Below are 18,786 nucleotides of genomic sequence, written 5' to 3' on the forward strand. Positions count from 1 at the left end.
TCATGACACTGATGGATGTTATGCACTTCGTATGCGAATCAAACTCATAACAGGATATTTGGGTCTCAACCAAAAGAAGTCTGTCTCCATAAACGCTATTTCCATCCCGGCAAGAAAAGAGGATATCACCTTGTTAATGACGCATAAATCATCCCCAAAGGACGATGAAAACAAGGGAGTTGACCAATGGAAATTCCCAAAAGCTATGACTTGGATGGATAACAAAAATATATCTGTCACCAACCAGGAGGAAGAAACACCAGCAAGCATCGTAGCATCAATTCAGTCCATCATGGAACCTTATGTTTTCTCACATCAAATGGACAATGATACTAAGAAGATATGCACTCAGGTCTGCAAGGCATGGGCTAAATGGATCTTTGACTCAGAATGCAACAACTAGTCGGCAGCATGCAACTTCAGTACAATGGAAAACGTCATCATTACTTTCATTTAAGGGGATAGCCCAACTTTCATGTACCATATAAATTTTTTTTAAAAAAAAAATTAAAAAAAAAATATGTAGATCAGATACAAAGAACTACGTGCAGCTTGATCCCTAAAAACACCACATCATGGCACACACCTGAGGATTTCTTATGTAAACACTTGTATCACTGGGGTACGTAGGCAACTCTGAATGAGTCCAGCTGCTAAAAAAAAAAAAACTTACAACTACAAGAACTACGTTGGGTCTGATTCTCCAAAAAAAAAAATATGTCAAAAAAAAATCAAAAGAAAAAGGGCAATGGAGATACGTAGGCAACCTCCGGGTGCGACCACTAATAATATACATAACCTCAAGGGACCTCGGCACAAGAACGTCATTTATCAAAGGGATACAGGCCCTATTTATTACTTTTGTTGTTTATTTTCAGAAAAGAGAAATGGACACCCCAACTGAATATTCCAAAAGGATAAAACAAGAACGATTTACTAACAAAATAACTCCTAAAACAAAAACGGGCAACAAAAGATGTTTACTTACAAAAGAATTTTATCAAAGAAAAAACTTTCGTGTTTGACTGATTTTTGAAATAAAAGTTTTTGAAGTTTTTTTTTCTCAAAAAAAAATACACATGTTTTACCTAACTTGCTTCAACATTATTCATCTTTATTCTTTTTCTTTTCTTTCCTCGTTTCTTGAATTTGACCTTAATACCCTATGTCTAGGTGTCGACCCTGATGAAACCATTCTCAATTCCAAACCTACCTCATGACTAACCAGCCTCAAGCGTCTATTCCATCTCCAATTATGAACCAAGAAACAAAAGACCTTGTTCTCCAAACACTCACAAAAGGTTTTCAATTAATGATGAAAATGGGTTATACACCAGGAACGGGCTTAGGCCGTAGTGGCGAGGGCATGAAATATCCAATTCCCATATGTGATAAACAAAAACGATATGGTCTTGGATATGACCCGAAAAATGATTCAAAACCTACTAAAAAGCCATCACTCACCTTAAATGGACAATTCATACTGCAAAACGACGATGAACCATACTATGAGTTTCCCGAACCCTGGTATGATCCCATTAAGAAAGAAATACTTCCTGGGCTCGAAATCTTTTTCGCAGAAGCCAGAAACGAAGATTTTATGAAGGGTTGGCCCGACAAAAGCCACGAACCGAAAGAAGAAACAGATTGGGTTGAATACTTGAAGCTAGGTGTCCTGAGAAACTTGTTCTCTCCCCGCTTTGAAGACGAAAGACCTTTTGATCCGACCACTCTTGTCACACCATCAAAAAGAGAAATTCAACAAGAACAAAACATCCAACCAATATCAGAAACCTATGTCCAACTATTCATAGATAATCCTTTAACCCAACCCTCTTCGGATTCATCATCCACCACTCATTCATCCAATACAGACGGTTATGAAACTGATAGCTCATCATCAAGCCATTCATCCTTAAAAACTCAATCCGACATCCTTGACCCTGAAGATATTGAAAATGTCCTTGATAATAAACATGTTTGCATGCAAGAAATTAATTTTGATCACGATGCATTGTCTGATAATGAATTTTTCAATGAACCTAAAACATGCATGACACCCATGGAAGAGTCCATAGTCATAAATATAGGTAGCGAAAGTGATATAAAAGAAGTCAAAATAGGGTTCTCCCTTTCCCCTGAAGAAAAAATAGCATTCATTGCATCACTTAGGGAATATGTAGATGTCTTTGCATGGTCATACGCCGATATGCCAGGTGTCGATCGTGAAATTGCCGAACATCATATCCCTCTTTACCCAGAAAGAAAGCCGAAGCAACAGAAACTACGGAGGATGAAGCCCGAAATGAGTCTTAAAGTCAAGGAAGAAATCCAGAAACAACTCGACGCCAACTTCATAAAACCAATTAAGCATCCGGAGTGGTAGGCTAACGTGGTGGTTGTACCTAAAAAAGATGGAAGAGTCCGAGTTTGCATCGACTTTAGAGATCTAAATGCTGCATCACCAAAAGATTATTTTTCCCTTCCTCACATTGATGTTTTAGTGGATAGTACTGCAGGACACGCAATGTTCTCATTCATGGATGGATTCTCAGGATACAATCAAATACTCATGTCAGCAAATGACATGCCCAAGACATCGTTTATCACTCCTTGGGGAACCTTCTGTTATAGAGCGATGTCGTTTGGTTTGAAAAACGCAGGAGCCACTTATCAGCGAGCTGCGACAACAATACTGCACGATCTTATCCATAACACTGTTGAAGTCTATGTCGATGACATGATCGTCAAAAGCCACGATCGAGGAAATCACGTAGAAGCATTGAAGTCTTTCTTTGACCGAATAAGGAAGTACAACCTGAGATTGAACCCGCATAAATGTATGTTTGGTGTAACGTCGGGAAAACTTTTGGGATTTGTAGTAAGCCAAGACGGCATCAAAGTAGACTCCAACAAGGTAAAAGCCATACAAGAACTACCTCCTCCTAAAACGGAAAAAGAAATCCGAGGTTTTCTAGGCAGAATTCAATATATCAGCAGATTTATATCTCAACTAACAACAAGGTGTGAGCCTATATTTAAGTTGCTGAAAAAGAACGTTCCCAAAAAGTGGAATGACGAATGTCAGGCTTCATTTGATTCAATGAAGGAATATCTTTCAAACCCGCCGGTTTTGATGCCACACAAACCCGGTCAACCTCTAATATTATACCTCACAATCACGGAAACGGCCATGGGAGCACTTTTAGCTCAATATCAAGAAGGAACAAAAAAGGAAGTAGCTATTTACTACCTCAGCAAAAAGTTTCTGGAATATGAAACTAGATACACACCGCTGGAACGGGCTTGCATCGCCCTCATATATGCCACAAAAAAGCTACGACATCATCTACAAGCCCACACCACGTACCTTATCTCCAGACTCGATCCCATCAAGTATATTTTTGAGAAGCCTATTTTAAGCAAGAGGCTAGCAAGATGGCACGCGGTTTTATCTGAATTTGATATTCAATGTGTAAACCAAAAGTCTGTGAAGGGAAGAGCCATATCCGAGGCATTGGCTGATGGGCCCATATCAGGCGACGAATTTGATGATGATTTTCCTGACGAGAACATATTCACCATTAATGTGTCGAAATGGAAAATTTACTTTGATGGGGCATCCAATAGAAAAGGAAACGACGCTGGAGTATTGTTAATAGATCCCCATGGGATACACATACCTTTTGCTGTGAAACTCAGTTTCCCAACCACAAACAATACAGCCGAATATGAAGCTTGTATCTATGGAATCAAAGCTGCCCTAGCAGCGGGGGAAAAACATCTCACCGTGTATGGTGATTCAAATCTTATCATATCCTAGACGATTGGGGCATGGAGAGTTCGGGATGAAAGATTGCAAATGTATAGTGATTATGTACAACAATTCATCCCATATTTTGATGATATTGATTTCAAGCATCTTCCTCGTGAGAAAAATAACTTTACAGATGCTTTAGCTAACTTAGCAGTAAATTTAACTTGGGAAGAGAACGTGAAAATCCAATCAGTGACGATCGTGGAGAATGAATTTCCCGTGATTGAATTTGAAAACATGATCGCCTCGTTAATACAAGAAGATGAAGAAGATCCTTGGTATATAGATATAAAGAAATTTTTAATCGGCGGACAATACCCTGAAGGAAGTCACAAGAAAGATCGATTAGCCATTCGAAGACTAGCAGCTCATTTCATAATGCTAAAAGAGCAATTGTATCATAAAGGTTTTGATGGAATTCCACAACTATGTATTTATGGAGAACAGACAGAAAGGATCATGAAGGAAGTTCACGGAGGAGAATGTGGACCGCACATGAATGGAAGGATGCTTGCTCGAAAAATTCTTCGGGCTGGATACTATTGGACTACTCTCGAAAGTGATTGTGTACATTTTGTAAGAGCCTGCAAGAAGTGTCAAATCTTTGCAAATCTCAACCATATGCCACCTGTATCATTGAATAACCTTACTTCACCATGGCCGTTTTCAAGCTGGGGGATAGATATCATCGGGCAAATCCACCTAAAAGCCTCAAACGGACATCAATATATTTTGGTTGCTATCGACTATTTCTCAAAATGGGTAGAAGCAGCATCATTCTCAAAATTAGGGGCAAAGCAAGTGTCGAAGTTTGTTATAAACAACATCATCTGCCGGTATGGAGTACCTTTTGGGATCATTTCCGATAATGGATCACAATTCGAAGGACATCTCAAAGAAACACTTCAGAAATATAAAGTTAGACATCACCAGTCTTCACCTTACCGTCCCCAAACTAATGGCGCGGTCGAGGCGGCTAACAAAACCATCCGAACGATAATTGCGAAAATGACTGATAAGACCAGAGAATGGCACGAAAAGCTTCCGTATGCACTTTGGGGATATCGAATTTCCATTAGAACACCGACTGGTACAACTCCGTATTCTTTAGTATACGGTATGGAGCCACTTCTTCCCATAGAGATTGAAATTCAATCACTTCGGGTTATAAATGAAAGTGAAATTTCGGAAGAACAATGGTTTAGAGATCGATACGACGAACTCTCTTTAGCGGATGAACGAAGGTTACAAGCTCTTCATAACATTCAACTGTACCAACGGCGCATTAGTCGAGCCTTTAACAAAAAGGTTCGAGAAAGAAATGTTCAAGAAGGCGATTTAGTTCTAAAAGAAAATCGAGCGCCACTTCACGATCCTCGGGGAAAGTTCAAGCCCAATTGGTCTGGCCCATTCCTCGTGAAACACATCACTTTAGCAGGAGCGGTTAAATTGATGGACCTTGACGGGAATGAATTTGTTCACTACACCAACCTTGATCAACTTAAGAAATACTACGCTTGAATCCTTTTTTGTCTTCTAAAAAAAAATCAAAAAAAGATCCAAAAAAAAAATCATCAAAAAAAAAAGAGAATAAATAGTTATCAAATTTATTTATTGTGTGTCTCATCCATGGATAGAAAGCATTATTTTATCTCATCATAGGAATTTCATTGTTAAGGAAATTTCGTAATTTAAATTAATGTCAAACATGAAAGCATGATTACAACAATGGACATTTAAATACCTTTATTTCATACTTGCATTACAAACCATTAACGGTTATACAGAAACTACAAAAGCAACAACAAAAGCAATAACAATAATGCCTTATCCCTATTTCTACCTTTTCCCTAGAACTTGTTTCCTATCTTTTTATCCAAAAATAGAAGCCAGTTTCTCATGAGAAAACATCTGTTGAAAAAAGGACGTGACAATAAAATTGAAAAATACAAAAAGGAAGCACACAACTGAATTGAACTTTCCTGCTCATCGGCCCTATCAAATCTTCACTCGTCTTCATAGAGATCCTCCGACAACCAGGCGGAGTACGAGGAAGTAGGAACGCTATCCTCCAAAGCCAAGAAAGTTGGCACCGACCTTGCGAATTGCCATACACGTCGAGCAGATGAGAGAATTTGACGACTACTAATGAGATAAGCAGCACAACGCACGTTTGGCAGCACATCGACTGGTAGAAGACGTTGAATCTGACCTACTTGCCTCAAACACCTCCATGGAAGGTAAAAGGTGATCCGACCCAGCCCGGGAAGTTGGACTCCTTTGCGATGTTGGGTCCTGATAATTACCTCCGTTATGTTGAGATGAGAAGTGACCCATTCCACATCCAGTGCTAGAAAAAATTCTCCCCACGCACCGCTATCGCAAAGTTGGCAAAATACTGGAGATAATCCTCTCCCACGGATCTGTGAAGTTCGATAAGGAAAACGATTTAAAGGCTTGCACAACTTAAATTTTTCACATAACCAAAGATGAAGCACGACGGGACACCCTTCTATAAAACCCCCGGGATTTTGTTTAACGTTATCCAGACTCATGACAAGCTCACCTAAGACAATTGGTCCTAAGCGACCCCCGGTCTCTAGTTGAGAAAGATGGGTAAGGCACCTGGTATCACATGAAAATAGTGAACCCTTAAGTAATACAAGACCCAATAGCATGAGGACCATTGCTCTTTTCTGACACACTCTATAATCCTCATTATTTTCAAAACGCCAAGTTTCCCCAGAGAAAGAAATAAGAAGATTATCTAGAAGCATCTCATCTTGTAAATAATAAGCATTCATCTTATCCCAGGGGATACCCAAATACTACCTCATGATTGACTCTTTTTCCCCAGGTTCTCTCATAACAATGACCGGCCCTCCGACATTGAGACCTAGTAAACCCTCAATCTCTTCCACCAAAGGAACCATCTCTGTCTCCCCGAAACGGAAAATATGACGTTCCTCATCCCAGAATTTCACCACATTGTTAATCATGTCATAACGAATATTAAGGAAAAGAAGTGGAAGGATATTTCTGGTGAAAAGATTCATAAGGTCATTAGAACGAGATAATGGGTTTCCTTCCAAAGCTTCCCTAATGTTTCTTTTGTATGAAACATCAATCTCATTGAGCTCTCGGAAAGTTTGATTCATTTTGAAAAAGAAGAAAAGTGTTTTGAACTAAAAATGAAGAGAAAGAAGAATTACACCAAATTTTTGAAGGATTTTGATAAAATGAAGGTTGGTGTGGTTATGAATCATGGAACCACGAAATATATAGGGGAAGCCTTATAATACAACCAAATTTATCCATGCCCCACCATTACAATCATTTTTCAACTTTCAAACACCGGTCCGCTGAAATACGTCAGTTTCTCTGTTTCTGATAACTGCATTCTGTTCTTTTGCAACAAACTATTATGCACTTATTTGAAGTATCCCAATAGCATTATATCAAATACTTGAATTCATATCTCAAGCATTTAGATACTCATCCATCCGGAACCGAGTCGATTAAGGTCAAATCAGCACATTCTAAAAGGGGCGCACAACTATTTTTGTTCTGCTAAATCTTCAACAACTATGTATGAAAACAAATTGTTTGATGAATCCTCTTCATGTTTCTAAACTAAAGTACTCCATAAACAACGTCGTTTTTTTTCAACTCCTTTTTTGCTTAAAATACTCGTTTTTTTAATACCGAGTATATGATCCAGATGATTCAAATAGATTTCACTTTCCACTCTTATGGAAATGCTTTTTTTGGAAATGATTTTGGATTCATTGAGTTATTCCGATCATGCAAACACCAAACTTATCCCGAATTTCGGAATTCATCAATTCCTGGGCAATAATAAATCAAACCGAACAATAACTCGTTTTCAATTTCTTGGATTTCGCAAAAAAAAGGCTGAGAGACTTTCTCCCCAAGTTTTCTCTCGGTGCATGTTAGCTTAACGTGCACCGTAGCCATGGCAAGGAAATCTGGCTCGAAATCTCAAAGCAGCAAGCATGGAAATGGCAAAGGCAAACCTCGAGGTCCATCATCAGATCCACAAGCTTTGAAAACACGCAGTATTGAGGAGGTTATGGGGGTAGAGGCACTGGATTTTGGGCTCGAAAATGAAATTTTCACGCCAAAATCAGGTTTGCTGCATCTTCAAACTCGATCAGAAGTGAGGCATTCTTTTAATGAGTTTATGGAGGTGATTCATGGCTCAGCAAATCAGATGAAACAAGGTACTGCTCGATCTAATATGGAAGTGGGTACGATTTCAATTCCTATATTGCAGCAATTTGATGAAGTTGCTGCTACTGATAATGCACCTATTTTTGATAATAATGTTGAAATACCTATGAAATTGAATACAGAACAGATTGTTTCTGATAATGTTGATGTTAGTGAAATTCATAGTGATGAGAGTAACCCTGTTGAAATTGGTTTTGATGATATTCAAGAGGAGATTGAATTTTGGAGTTCTGTTGTGGTGTGTTACATTGTGGGGGCTAATCCTCCTATCAATGTCATGGAGGGATTCATTCGAAGGATTTGGAAACAGTTGAATGTTGATAAGGTTGTCATGCTGAGAAAGGGGGTTTTTCTGGTGAGATTTCTTACTATGGACTCGAGAGATAAGGTGTTGAGAGGACACTATTTCTTTGATAGTAAGCCCCTTATTCTGAAACCTTGGAACTCTGATATGAATATGGATACACCAGAACTTCAATCTGTGCCAATTTGGGTGCAATTGAAGCTAAACTTCAAGTATTGGGGGGAAAAGGCTTTGTTTAAGATTGTAGCACAGTTAGGCAAGCCACTAAGGAGGGATCAGGCCACAATCAGTAGAGATAAACTTCAGTTTGCTAGAGTCATGGTGGATGTACCATTGTCTCAAGAGTTGCCTGATTTTATTTCTTTCAGAGATGAGAATGGCATTATGGTGAGAGTTGCCATTTTTTATGAATGGAGGCCAACAATTTGCACTAAATGCAAGATGTTTGGTCACCTACAGACTGAATGCAGACAAGGTCAGAAAAAGATCTGGATTAGGAAAGCTCAACCATCTGTTTCAATCCCAGATCAATCAACTGAGCAGGGTGATCATGTGGTTAGTCCTATTGTGGATCAAGAAGGTTTTCAAAGATCTTTGAGATCAATTAGAGTGAGAGTTGGTCTGGAAACTCCAGTTAGAACTTCTAATACTTTTCAGATATTGGAGGCCTCTTTACTTGATAAGGAGGAACTGGTAGGAGAACAGTATAAAGGGGATGAACAAAGGATAGTGATGCCTGGAGGAGGGAACTCTTCCAACTCTAATGGATAGAGTTTTAGCTTGGAATGTCAGGGGCCTAAACTCCATTCAGAAACAGAATGAGGTGAATCACTTTATTCAGAAGTATGCAGTGGGTTTGGTGGGGCTCCTGGAACATAAGGTAAAGCTCTCTAATCTAGGGAAGCTTTATCAGAAAGTTTTTGTAAATTGGTGCTTTACTAGCAACTCTAGCTATCACTCTGGTGGTAGGATAGTTGTAGCCTGGAAGGCTGGTTGCTTCACAGTTAACATTGTTGCTGCATCCAGTCAGTTTGTTCATTGCCATGTTACTCCTGTAAGTGGTAGGAAACCCTTTTATTGCACCTTTGTTTATGCTTTTAATGATGCTGGTATGAGACAAGATCTATGGAGGGATTTGTTGTTGCTTAACACTCAAGAACCCTGGATTGTGTGTGGGGATTTCAACTGTGTTATGGCATTAGATGAGAGAATCGGAGCTCCTGTCAGACATAGAGATATTGTGGATGTGAGCAACTGTATGCATGCTTGTGGTATGGAGGACATCAAGTGTGTGGGTAATCTTTTCACCTGGAACAACAAGCAACAAGGTAACAACAGAGTTTTTTCAAAAATTGATAGATTTATGGCTAATAAAGCTTGGCAAACTTGCTTTCATGTTGCTGAGGTATGTTTTATGCCAGAAGGACTTTTTGATCACTCTCCTGGTCTTCTTTCTGTGTTTCCCAGAGATGATGGAGGGAAGAAACCATTTAAGTATTTTACTATGTGGAAGTCCTCAAATGTGTTTTCTGACATTGTCCAGCAGGCTTGGAATACTTAGTTTATTGGCACTAAAATGTTCATTTTGATTAATAAACTGAAAAGAGTTAAACTGGCTCTTAAAGAGTTGAATAAAGTAGGTTTTACAGATATTCAAGCAGCAGATTTGAGAGCTTATCAGACTATGGTGAGTGCACAAACTGCAATGCATAATAATCCTTCTGATCAAAGTTTTGCAGATGCAGAGTTGATTGCAATTCAGGAGTATAAGGAGAAACATAATGCTTATTTGGCTTTCCTCAGTCAGAAAGCAAAATTGTCTTGGCTTAAAGATGGAGATGAGAATACTTCTCTTTTTAATCAGAGTATCAAGACTAGAAAAGTTGAGAACCAAGTGTATAGCATTTATGATATGCAAGGAGAATGGAAAGATACAGCTGATGGGGTGTCCAAAGCTTTTTTGGATTATTATAAAATGCTCCTAGGTAGTACTTCTGATAACAGAACACCAGTTAACAAGGAGGTGGTGCAGCAGGGGCCAGTCTGTTTGGCTCATCATAAAGTTATACTCAATGCTCCTTATACAGCAGATGAAGTTAAGAAGGCTCTTTTCTCTATTCCAGGTATTAAAGCTCCTGGTCCAGATGGTTTTGGCTCTTATTTTTACAAAGATGTTTGGCATATTGTTGGGGATGAAGTCATTGCAGCCATTCTTGATATGTTATAGCAAGGAAGAATCTTGAAGGAGGTGAACCACACTGTGATTACTCTTATCCCCAAGACTAAATGTCTAAAGGATGTGAGTGAGTTCAGGCCAATTTCTTGCTACAACACCATTTATAAGTGCATAACAAAAGTTTTGTGTGGGAGATTAAGACAAGTTCTTCCTGATCTCATCATGGAAAATCAAGGAGGTTTTGTTCATGGGAGATACATAGTTCATAATATTATGGTTGTGCAAGATTTAGTCAGGCATTATGGGAGGAAAGGGGTTAAGCCTAGCTGCCTTATGAAGATTGATCTTCAAAAAGCCTATGATACTGTTGATTGGCAGTTCTTACAGGAGATGCTGGTTCTTTTGGACTTCCCAAAGCAGTTTGTTGATATGGTTATGCAATATGTTACTACTCCCATGTTTTCTTTGATGCTGAATGGTTCTATGCATGGGTTTTTTAAATCCAAGAGAGGTTTGAGGCAAGGAGACCCTATCTCTCCTCTGTTATTTGTCATTTGCATGGAATATTTGTCTAGAATTCTGAATAGAGTGAGCTTTATGCATCAGTTCCAGTTTCATCCAAGGTGTAAGGGGATTGGTCTTACTCACTTATGTTTTGCTGATGATCTGATTATCTGTAGCAAGGGAGATTATCAGTCTATTTACTTGTTGCTTCAAGCTTTCAAGTTGTTTTCTGATACTTCTGGCTTAAAGGCAAATCAACAAAAGTCTTCTATCTACTGTCATGGCATGCATGAATCTGAAATTCAGAGGGTAGTAGATGTTTCTGGTTTTTCTAGAAGTATGTTGCCATTCAAATATTTGGGGGTCCCTATATGTTCTAAGAAGATCTCTGTGGCTCAGTGTGCTTATTTGGTGGATAAGATGATCACTAGGATAAAAATTTGGAGTTCTAGGAATTTATCCTATACAGCAAGAATGCAGCTTGTTAATTCAGTTTTACTGAGTTTGCACATGTATTGGGCACAAATTTATGTGCTTCCAAAAGGTGTTCTCCAAGATATAGTGAAGATCTGCAGAGTCTTCCTATGGAGTGGTCATGCTTTCAGTCATAAACCAAGCAACATAGCTTGGGATAAAGTCTGTAGTGACAAGCACACTGGGGGGTTGGGGTTTAGAGATGTTCAGAAGTGGAATATTTCCTTTATGGGGAAATATGTTTGGGCTTTAGTCAAGAAGCAGGATAATGTGTGGATTAGGTGGATTAATTCAGTCTACTTAAAGGATGGGGATTGGTGGGAGTATCAGCCTGGTTCTACTGCTAGCTGGTACTGGAAGCAAGTGTGAAATACAAAGGAGCAGCTCAAACAGTTCTTTACTTGTGCAGATTTTGAGAACATGCCTCATTATTCAGTGAAACAAGTGAATGAGAAACTCCTAGGGGACAAGCCAAGGGTGCATTGGGACAAAATGGTTTGGAATAGGCTGAATATTCCAAAACATAGATTCATTTGCTGGTTGGCTGTTCAATCAAAGCTCCAGACTACAGACAAACTAGCAAAGATAGGCATTAGTCAATCTGCTAGTTGCTTGATTTGTGGCTTGGATGATGAGACTCATCAGCATCTCTTTTTTCAGTGCCAGTATAGTAAGCAAATTATTATAGCAGTACATCAGTGGATAGGTTTCTCTATTCATGGAAATTTGGTTCAGTTAGTCAGGAAAGCTGGACAAAGTAAAGCTTCAAAGTTCAGGAAGCAAGTGTATTTTGCAGCTGTTGGTGCTGCTGTCTATCTGATCTGGAGGTGTAGAAACACAAGTTTTTGGGATAACTCCATTCCCACTGTCAGTCAGAGTATGAAGGATTTGAAGCAAATGTTCAAGAGCAGAATTCAGGTTGTTCTGCCAAAGCATGTAAGCAAGAGAGATAGTGAATGGTTCACAAATTTGTAATATCCTTTAGGCATTCTGGTTGTGTTTTAGAGCTTGTATAGCTTTGTGTTTGCTGATTTCAAGGGCATAGAGTCCAACTGTTAGGTTATGATACATATGACAATTCATAAATCATGCGGAAAAACCATTTAGCCAGGAATACATATTATTTACACATAATCATATAGCATAGTTTAGATGCATACTCTTTGTTGCGTGCCTTCCCTAGCTGCGCCCGAACCGAACAAGAACAAGTCTTTAGGACTCCAAGTGTCGTCCCTCCGTAGATAGTCCACAGCACGTCCGGATCCGCCTTAAGATTGACCAACTAGAATCGCCCTTAAGGTACTTAAAGATTTTCGGCACTCTTAGGTAAGAAATGTGTGTGAATTTTCTCTCAAAAACTCACTTTGAATACTTGAATAATCTATTAAAATATGTGACCCTAGGCACGTATTTATAGAGTTATGGAAAGGGTTTTGGAATCCTATTAGGATACTAATTTATTTAATTATAACCCTACTAGGACTCTAATTAAATAATCATTATCTAATAGTTTTAGGATTTAATCACACTTCGAATCCTGATTGCTTCAGGATTCCCGCACAAGCAATGCACGAGCACCGTACACCCGCGCAAGCCTTGCGGCCCACGCTAGGCGCACAGCGCTCGGCCCATTGCTGCGCTCCGCGCGCGCGCCCAAGGCCTTGGCTGGGCCTGGCCTTGCGCTGGGCCTGGTCGAGGCTTGGCGTGCGCTGGTGTGCGTTGGCTCGCTGGGCGACGGCCTGGCTTCGTGCTGGGCCTTCGTCTAGCGGGCCTCGTCCGATGCTAATTCGTACGATACGCTTCCTATTAAATTCCCGATTCCGGAATTCATTTCCGATACGAACAATATTTAATATTTCCGATTCCGGAATCAATTTCCGTTTCGAACAAATATTTAATATTTCCGTTTCCGGAATTATTTTCCGATTCCGATAATATTTCCGATTCTGACAATATTTCCGTTTCCGGCAATATTTCCGATTCTGGCAATATTTCCATTTCCGATAATATTTTCCGATACGTACCATGTTTCCGTTTCCGGCAACATCTACGACTTGGATAATATTTATATTTCCGATACGATCCATATTTCCGTTTCCGGCAATATCATCGTTTCCGGAGTATTCATTTCTTGCCTGTGACGATCTCAGCTCCCACTGAAACCAAGATCCGTCGATTCCGAATATCCATAGATGGAGTATCTAATGCCATTAAATACTTGATCCGTTTACGTACTATTTGTGTGACCCTGCGGGTTCAGTCAAGAGTAAGTTGTGGATTAATATCATTAATTCCACTTGAACTGAAGCGGCCTCTAGCTAGGCATTCAGCTCACTTGATCTCACTGAATTATTAACTTGTTAATTAATACTGAACCGCATTTATTAGACTTAACATAGAATGCATACTTGGACCAAGGGCATTATTTCCTTCAGTCTCCCACTTGTCTTTAGGGACAAGTGTGCATTTCCTAATTCCTTTGTCGCTCGATGCTTGCTCTTGAACATAAGGTAAGAGTTGTCATCCTCATTATGTCCAGAGGTGTTCCTCGGTTTCAGAGTTCAACTGATCAAATAAACAGATAATCATAGCCTATGATTCATCCGAGCACGGCCATGCATTTCACAGTTTCTAGCTCTCCGAGTGGCCTTGTACAACTTTTAAGCATCTCATCCCGATTAATGGGAGGACAATCCCAATCTTGCGATCTTGAGATTAGACTTCGTTTGATAGGTGATTACCTGAGCGTTGCCTTTATAGCCTCCTTTTACGGTGCGACGGTTGGTCAACGTCAAAGCAACCAGTTCTCAAACAAGTAATCTCAAATCACTCAGGTATTGAGGATTTAGTGTCTAATAATTTTAATGAAATTTACTTATGAGAGATTTTCATCTCTTACAGTAAAGTTTCATAGGTCTTGTCCGATACTAGTCTTCCCAAAGTAAGTATCTATGCAAATGATTATGACATTGCCATGTCCACATAGTTCAAGAAACAGAACTACTGGTCATCTTGCATTCTAATCGTCTAACGTTTTCTATGCGTCCAATTTTATAGAAAACTCCGACTAGGGACCATTTTCAACCTTTGACATTCAAGTTCACTTGATAGACATTTCTTAGTCACAGGACTGGTCCTGACAGTCTATCTTGAATATATCGTCAAATTGAAGGGACTCATCATTTAATAAACCACAAATTAAATGGAAAAATGAATTCTTTTCATTTATTGTGAATGATTAACCAATAATGTTTTACAAAGATTTAAACTCTAAAACTTTAAAACATTAAACAGAGACATCAAAGCCATTCTCCAATATGCTTGATTCCCATAGCTGCAGTGTGCGAGTTGTGCTTCGCCTGCGGCAGAGGTTTAGTCAATGGATCTGATATGTTGTCATCAGTTCCAATTTTGCTTATCTCGACTTCTTTTCTTTCAACGAACTCTCGTAGAAGGTGAAATCTATGAAGTACATGCTTGACTCTCTGGTGGTGTCTAGGCTCCTTTGCCTGTGCAATAGCTCCGTTATTGTCACAATACAGGGCTATTGGTCCTTTAATGGAGGGGACTACACCAAGTTCACCTATGAACTTCCTTAGCCATATAGCTTCCTTTGCTGCTTCATGTGCAGCAATGTACTCCGCTTCAGTTGTAGAATCCGCAATGGTGCTTTGCTTAGCACTTTTCCAGCTTACTGCTCCTCCGTTGAGGCAGAAGACAAACCCAGACTGTGATCTGAAATCATCTTTGTCGGTTTGGAAACTTGCGTCCGTATAGCCTTTAACAATTAATTCATCATCTCCACCATAGACCAGGAAGTCATCTTTGTGCCTTTTCAGGTACTTCAGAATATTCTTGGCAGCAGTCCAATGCGCCTCTCCTGGGTCTGACTGGTATCTGATCGTAGCACTGAGTGCGTACGCAACATCCGGGCGTGTAAATATCATAGCATACATTATTGAACCAATCAATGATGCATATGGAATCCCATTCATTCGTCTACGCTCATCAAGTGTTTTTGGGCACTAAGTCTTGCTTAGAGTCATTCCATGAGACATGGGTAGGTAGCCTCGCTTGGAGTCTGCCATCTTGAACCTATCAAGCACCTTATTGATATAAGTGCTTTGACTAAGTCCAATCATCCTTTTAGATCTACCTCTGTAAATCTTGATGCCCAATATGTACTGTGCTTCTCCTAGATCTTTCATCGAAAAACATTTCCCAAGCCAAATCTTGACAGAGTTCAACATAGGAATGTCATTTCCGATAAGTAATATGTCGTCGACATATAATACTAGGAAAGCAATTTTGCTCCCACTGACTTTCTTGTATACACAAGATTCGTCTGCGTTCTTGATGAAACCAAAGTCACTGACTGCTTCATCAAAACGTATATTCCAGCTCCTGGATGCCTGCTTCAATCCGTAGATTGACTTCTTTAGCTTGCATACCTTTTTAGCATTCTTTGGATCCTCAAAACCTTCAGGCTGTGTCATAAACACAGTTTCTGTTAAAACGCCGTTTAAGAAAGCAGTTTTGACATCCATCTGCCATATTTCGTAATCGTAATATGCAGTGATTGCTAACATTATCCGAATAGACTTTAGCATTGCAACTGGTGAAAAGGTTTCATCATAATCCACACCGTGGACTTGCCTGTAACCTTTTGCAACCAATCTAGCTTTGAAAACTTCAAGTTTCCCATCCTTGTCCTTTTTCAGTTTGAAAACCCATTTGCTTCCAATGGCTTGGTAGCCATCTGGCAAATCGACCAAATCCCATACTTGGTTTTCAGACATGGAGTCTAATTCAGATTGCATGGCTTCTTGCCATTGCTTGGAGCTAGGGCTCGTCATAGCTTGTTTGTAAGTCGCAGGTTCATCACTTTCAAGTAATAGAACGTCATAGCTCTCGTTCGTCAAAATACCTAAGTACCTTTCCGGTTGAGATCTATATCTTTGCGATCTACGCGGGGTAACATTTCTAGTTTGACCATGATTCTCACCAGATTCTTCTATAGATCTCTGAGTTTCATCCTGAATGTCATCTTGAGCATTCTCTAGAGTTTGTTGTTCGACTCGAATTTCTTCGAGGTCTACTTTTCTCCCACTTGTCATTTTGGAAATGTGATCTTTCTCCAAAAAGACACCATCTCGAGCAACAAAAACCTTGTTCTCATATGTATTGTAGAAGTAATACCCCTTTGTTTCCTTTGGATAGCCCACAAGGATACATTTGTCAGATTTTGGATGAAGTTTGTCTGAAATTAATCGTTTGACGTATACTTCACATCCCCAAATCTTAAGAAAAGACACATTTGGAGGCTTTCCAAACCATAATTCGTATGGAGTCTTTTCGACAGCTTTAGACGGAGCTCTATTTATAGTGAGTGCAGCTGTATTTAGTGCATGTCCCCAAAATTCTAATGGAAGTTTGGCCTGACCCATCATTGACCTGACCATGTCTAGCAAGGTTCTGTTCCTCCGTTCCGACACACCGTTCCATTGTGGTGTTCCAGGAGGAGTCAATTCTGATAGAATTCCACATTCTTTCAGATGGTCATCAAATTCATAGCTCAGATATTCACCGCCTCTATCAGACCGCAATGCCTTAATCTTCTTGCCTAATTGATTCTCTACTTCACTCTGAAATTCCTTGAATTTGTCAAAGGATTCAGACTTATGCTTCATTAGGTAGACATAACCATACCTACTGAAGTCATCAGTAAAAGTGATAAAGTAGCTGAAACCACCTCTAGCATTTGTACTCATTGGTCCACATACATCTGTATGGATTAAACCCAATAGTTCATTTGCTCTTTCTCCAACTTTAGAGAAAGGTTGCTTTGTCATTTTGCCAAGTAAACATGATTCGCATTTACCATAATCCTCTAAGTCAAATGGTTCTAGAATTCCTTCCTTTTGAAGTCTTTCTAAGCGTTTCAAGTTTATATGGCCTAATCGACAATGCCACAAATAGGTGAGATCTGAATCATCCTTTTTGGCCTTTTTGGTATTTATGTTATATACTTGTTTGTCGTGGTCTAATAAATAAAGTCCATTGACTAATCTAGCAGATCCATAAAACATCTCTTTAAAATAAAACGAACAACTATTGTCTTTTATTAAAAAGGAAAATCCCTTAGCATCTAAGCAAGAAACTGAAATGATGTTTTTAGTAAGACTTGGAACATGGAAACATTCTTCCAGTTCCAAAACTAGCCCGGAGGGCAACGACAAATAGTAAGTTCCTACAGCTAATGCAGCAATCCGTGCTCCATTTCCCACTCGTAGGTCGACTTCACCCTTGCTTAACTTTCTACTTCTTCTTAGTCCCTGTGGATTTGAACATAAGTGTGAGCCACAACCTGTATCTAATACCCAAGAAGTTGAATTAGCAAGTATACAGTCTATAACGAAAATACCTGAAGATGGAACGACTGTTCCGTTCTTCTGATCTTCCTTTAGCTTCAAGCAATCTCTCTTCCAATGCCCCTTCTTCTTGCAGTAGAAGCATTCGGATTCAGAAGTGGGTTGACTGACCTTCCTCTTTACAGATTTGGCGCCAGTTTGCTTAGTTGGGCTGGCCTTGTTGCCACCTTTCTTAGCATTCCTCTTCTTTCCAGATTTCTTGAACTTGCCCCCACGCACCATAAGCACATCCTGCTTATCACTTTTGAGCGTCTTTTCAGCGGTTTTCAGCATACCGTGAAGCTCAGTGAGCGTTTTGTCCAGACTATTCATACTGTAGTTCAGTTTGAACTGATCATACCCGCTATGAAGAGAATGGAGGATGGTGTCTATAGTCATTTCCTGAGAAAATTGCTGATCCAGCCGACTCATATTCTCAATGAGTCCAATCATTTTGAGAACATGTGGACTTACGGGCTCGCCTTTCTTAAGCTTGGTCTCAAGAATTTGCCTATGAGTCTCGAATCTTTCGACTCGAGCCAGATCTTGGAACATATTCTTCAACTCACTGATGATTGTGAAAGCATCTGAGTTGATGAACGTTTTCTGCAGATCCGCACTCATGGTGGCGAGCATTAGACATTTCACATCCTTGTTGGCATCAATCCAACGATTGAGGGCTGCCTGAGTGACCCCGTCGCCTGCGGCTTCGGGCATCGCCTCATCTAGGACATACTCCTTTTCTTCCTGCATAAGAACTATTTGCAAGTTCCTTTGCCAGTCAAGGAAGTTTTTCCCGTTCAACTTCTCCTTTTCGAGAATTGATCGAATGTTGAATGAATTGTTG

General features: G+C 39.6%; 2 protein-coding genes across 2 annotated transcripts; both read left to right on the forward strand.

Moving 5' to 3' along the window:
- The first annotated feature begins 9,951 nt into the window (after positions 1-9,951).
- Positions 9,952-10,602, forward strand: LOC110793305 (uncharacterized). Its single transcript, XM_021998170.2, has one exon. It carries the CDS (start codon positions 9,952-9,954, stop codon positions 10,600-10,602), a length of 651 nt encoding a protein of 216 aa, XP_021853862.2.
- Positions 10,603-11,949: 1,347 nt separating this feature from the next.
- On the forward strand, positions 11,950-12,504 carry LOC130465569 (uncharacterized). Its single transcript, XM_056834380.1, has one exon. It carries the CDS (start codon positions 11,950-11,952, stop codon positions 12,502-12,504), a length of 555 nt encoding a protein of 184 aa, XP_056690358.1.
- Positions 12,505-18,786: the final 6,282 nt, after the last annotated feature.

Source organism: Spinacia oleracea, chromosome 1 (assembly GCF_020520425.1).
Source record: "Spinacia oleracea cultivar Varoflay chromosome 1, BTI_SOV_V1, whole genome shotgun sequence".
NCBI classification, from domain to species: Eukaryota; Viridiplantae; Streptophyta; class Magnoliopsida; order Caryophyllales; family Amaranthaceae; genus Spinacia; species Spinacia oleracea.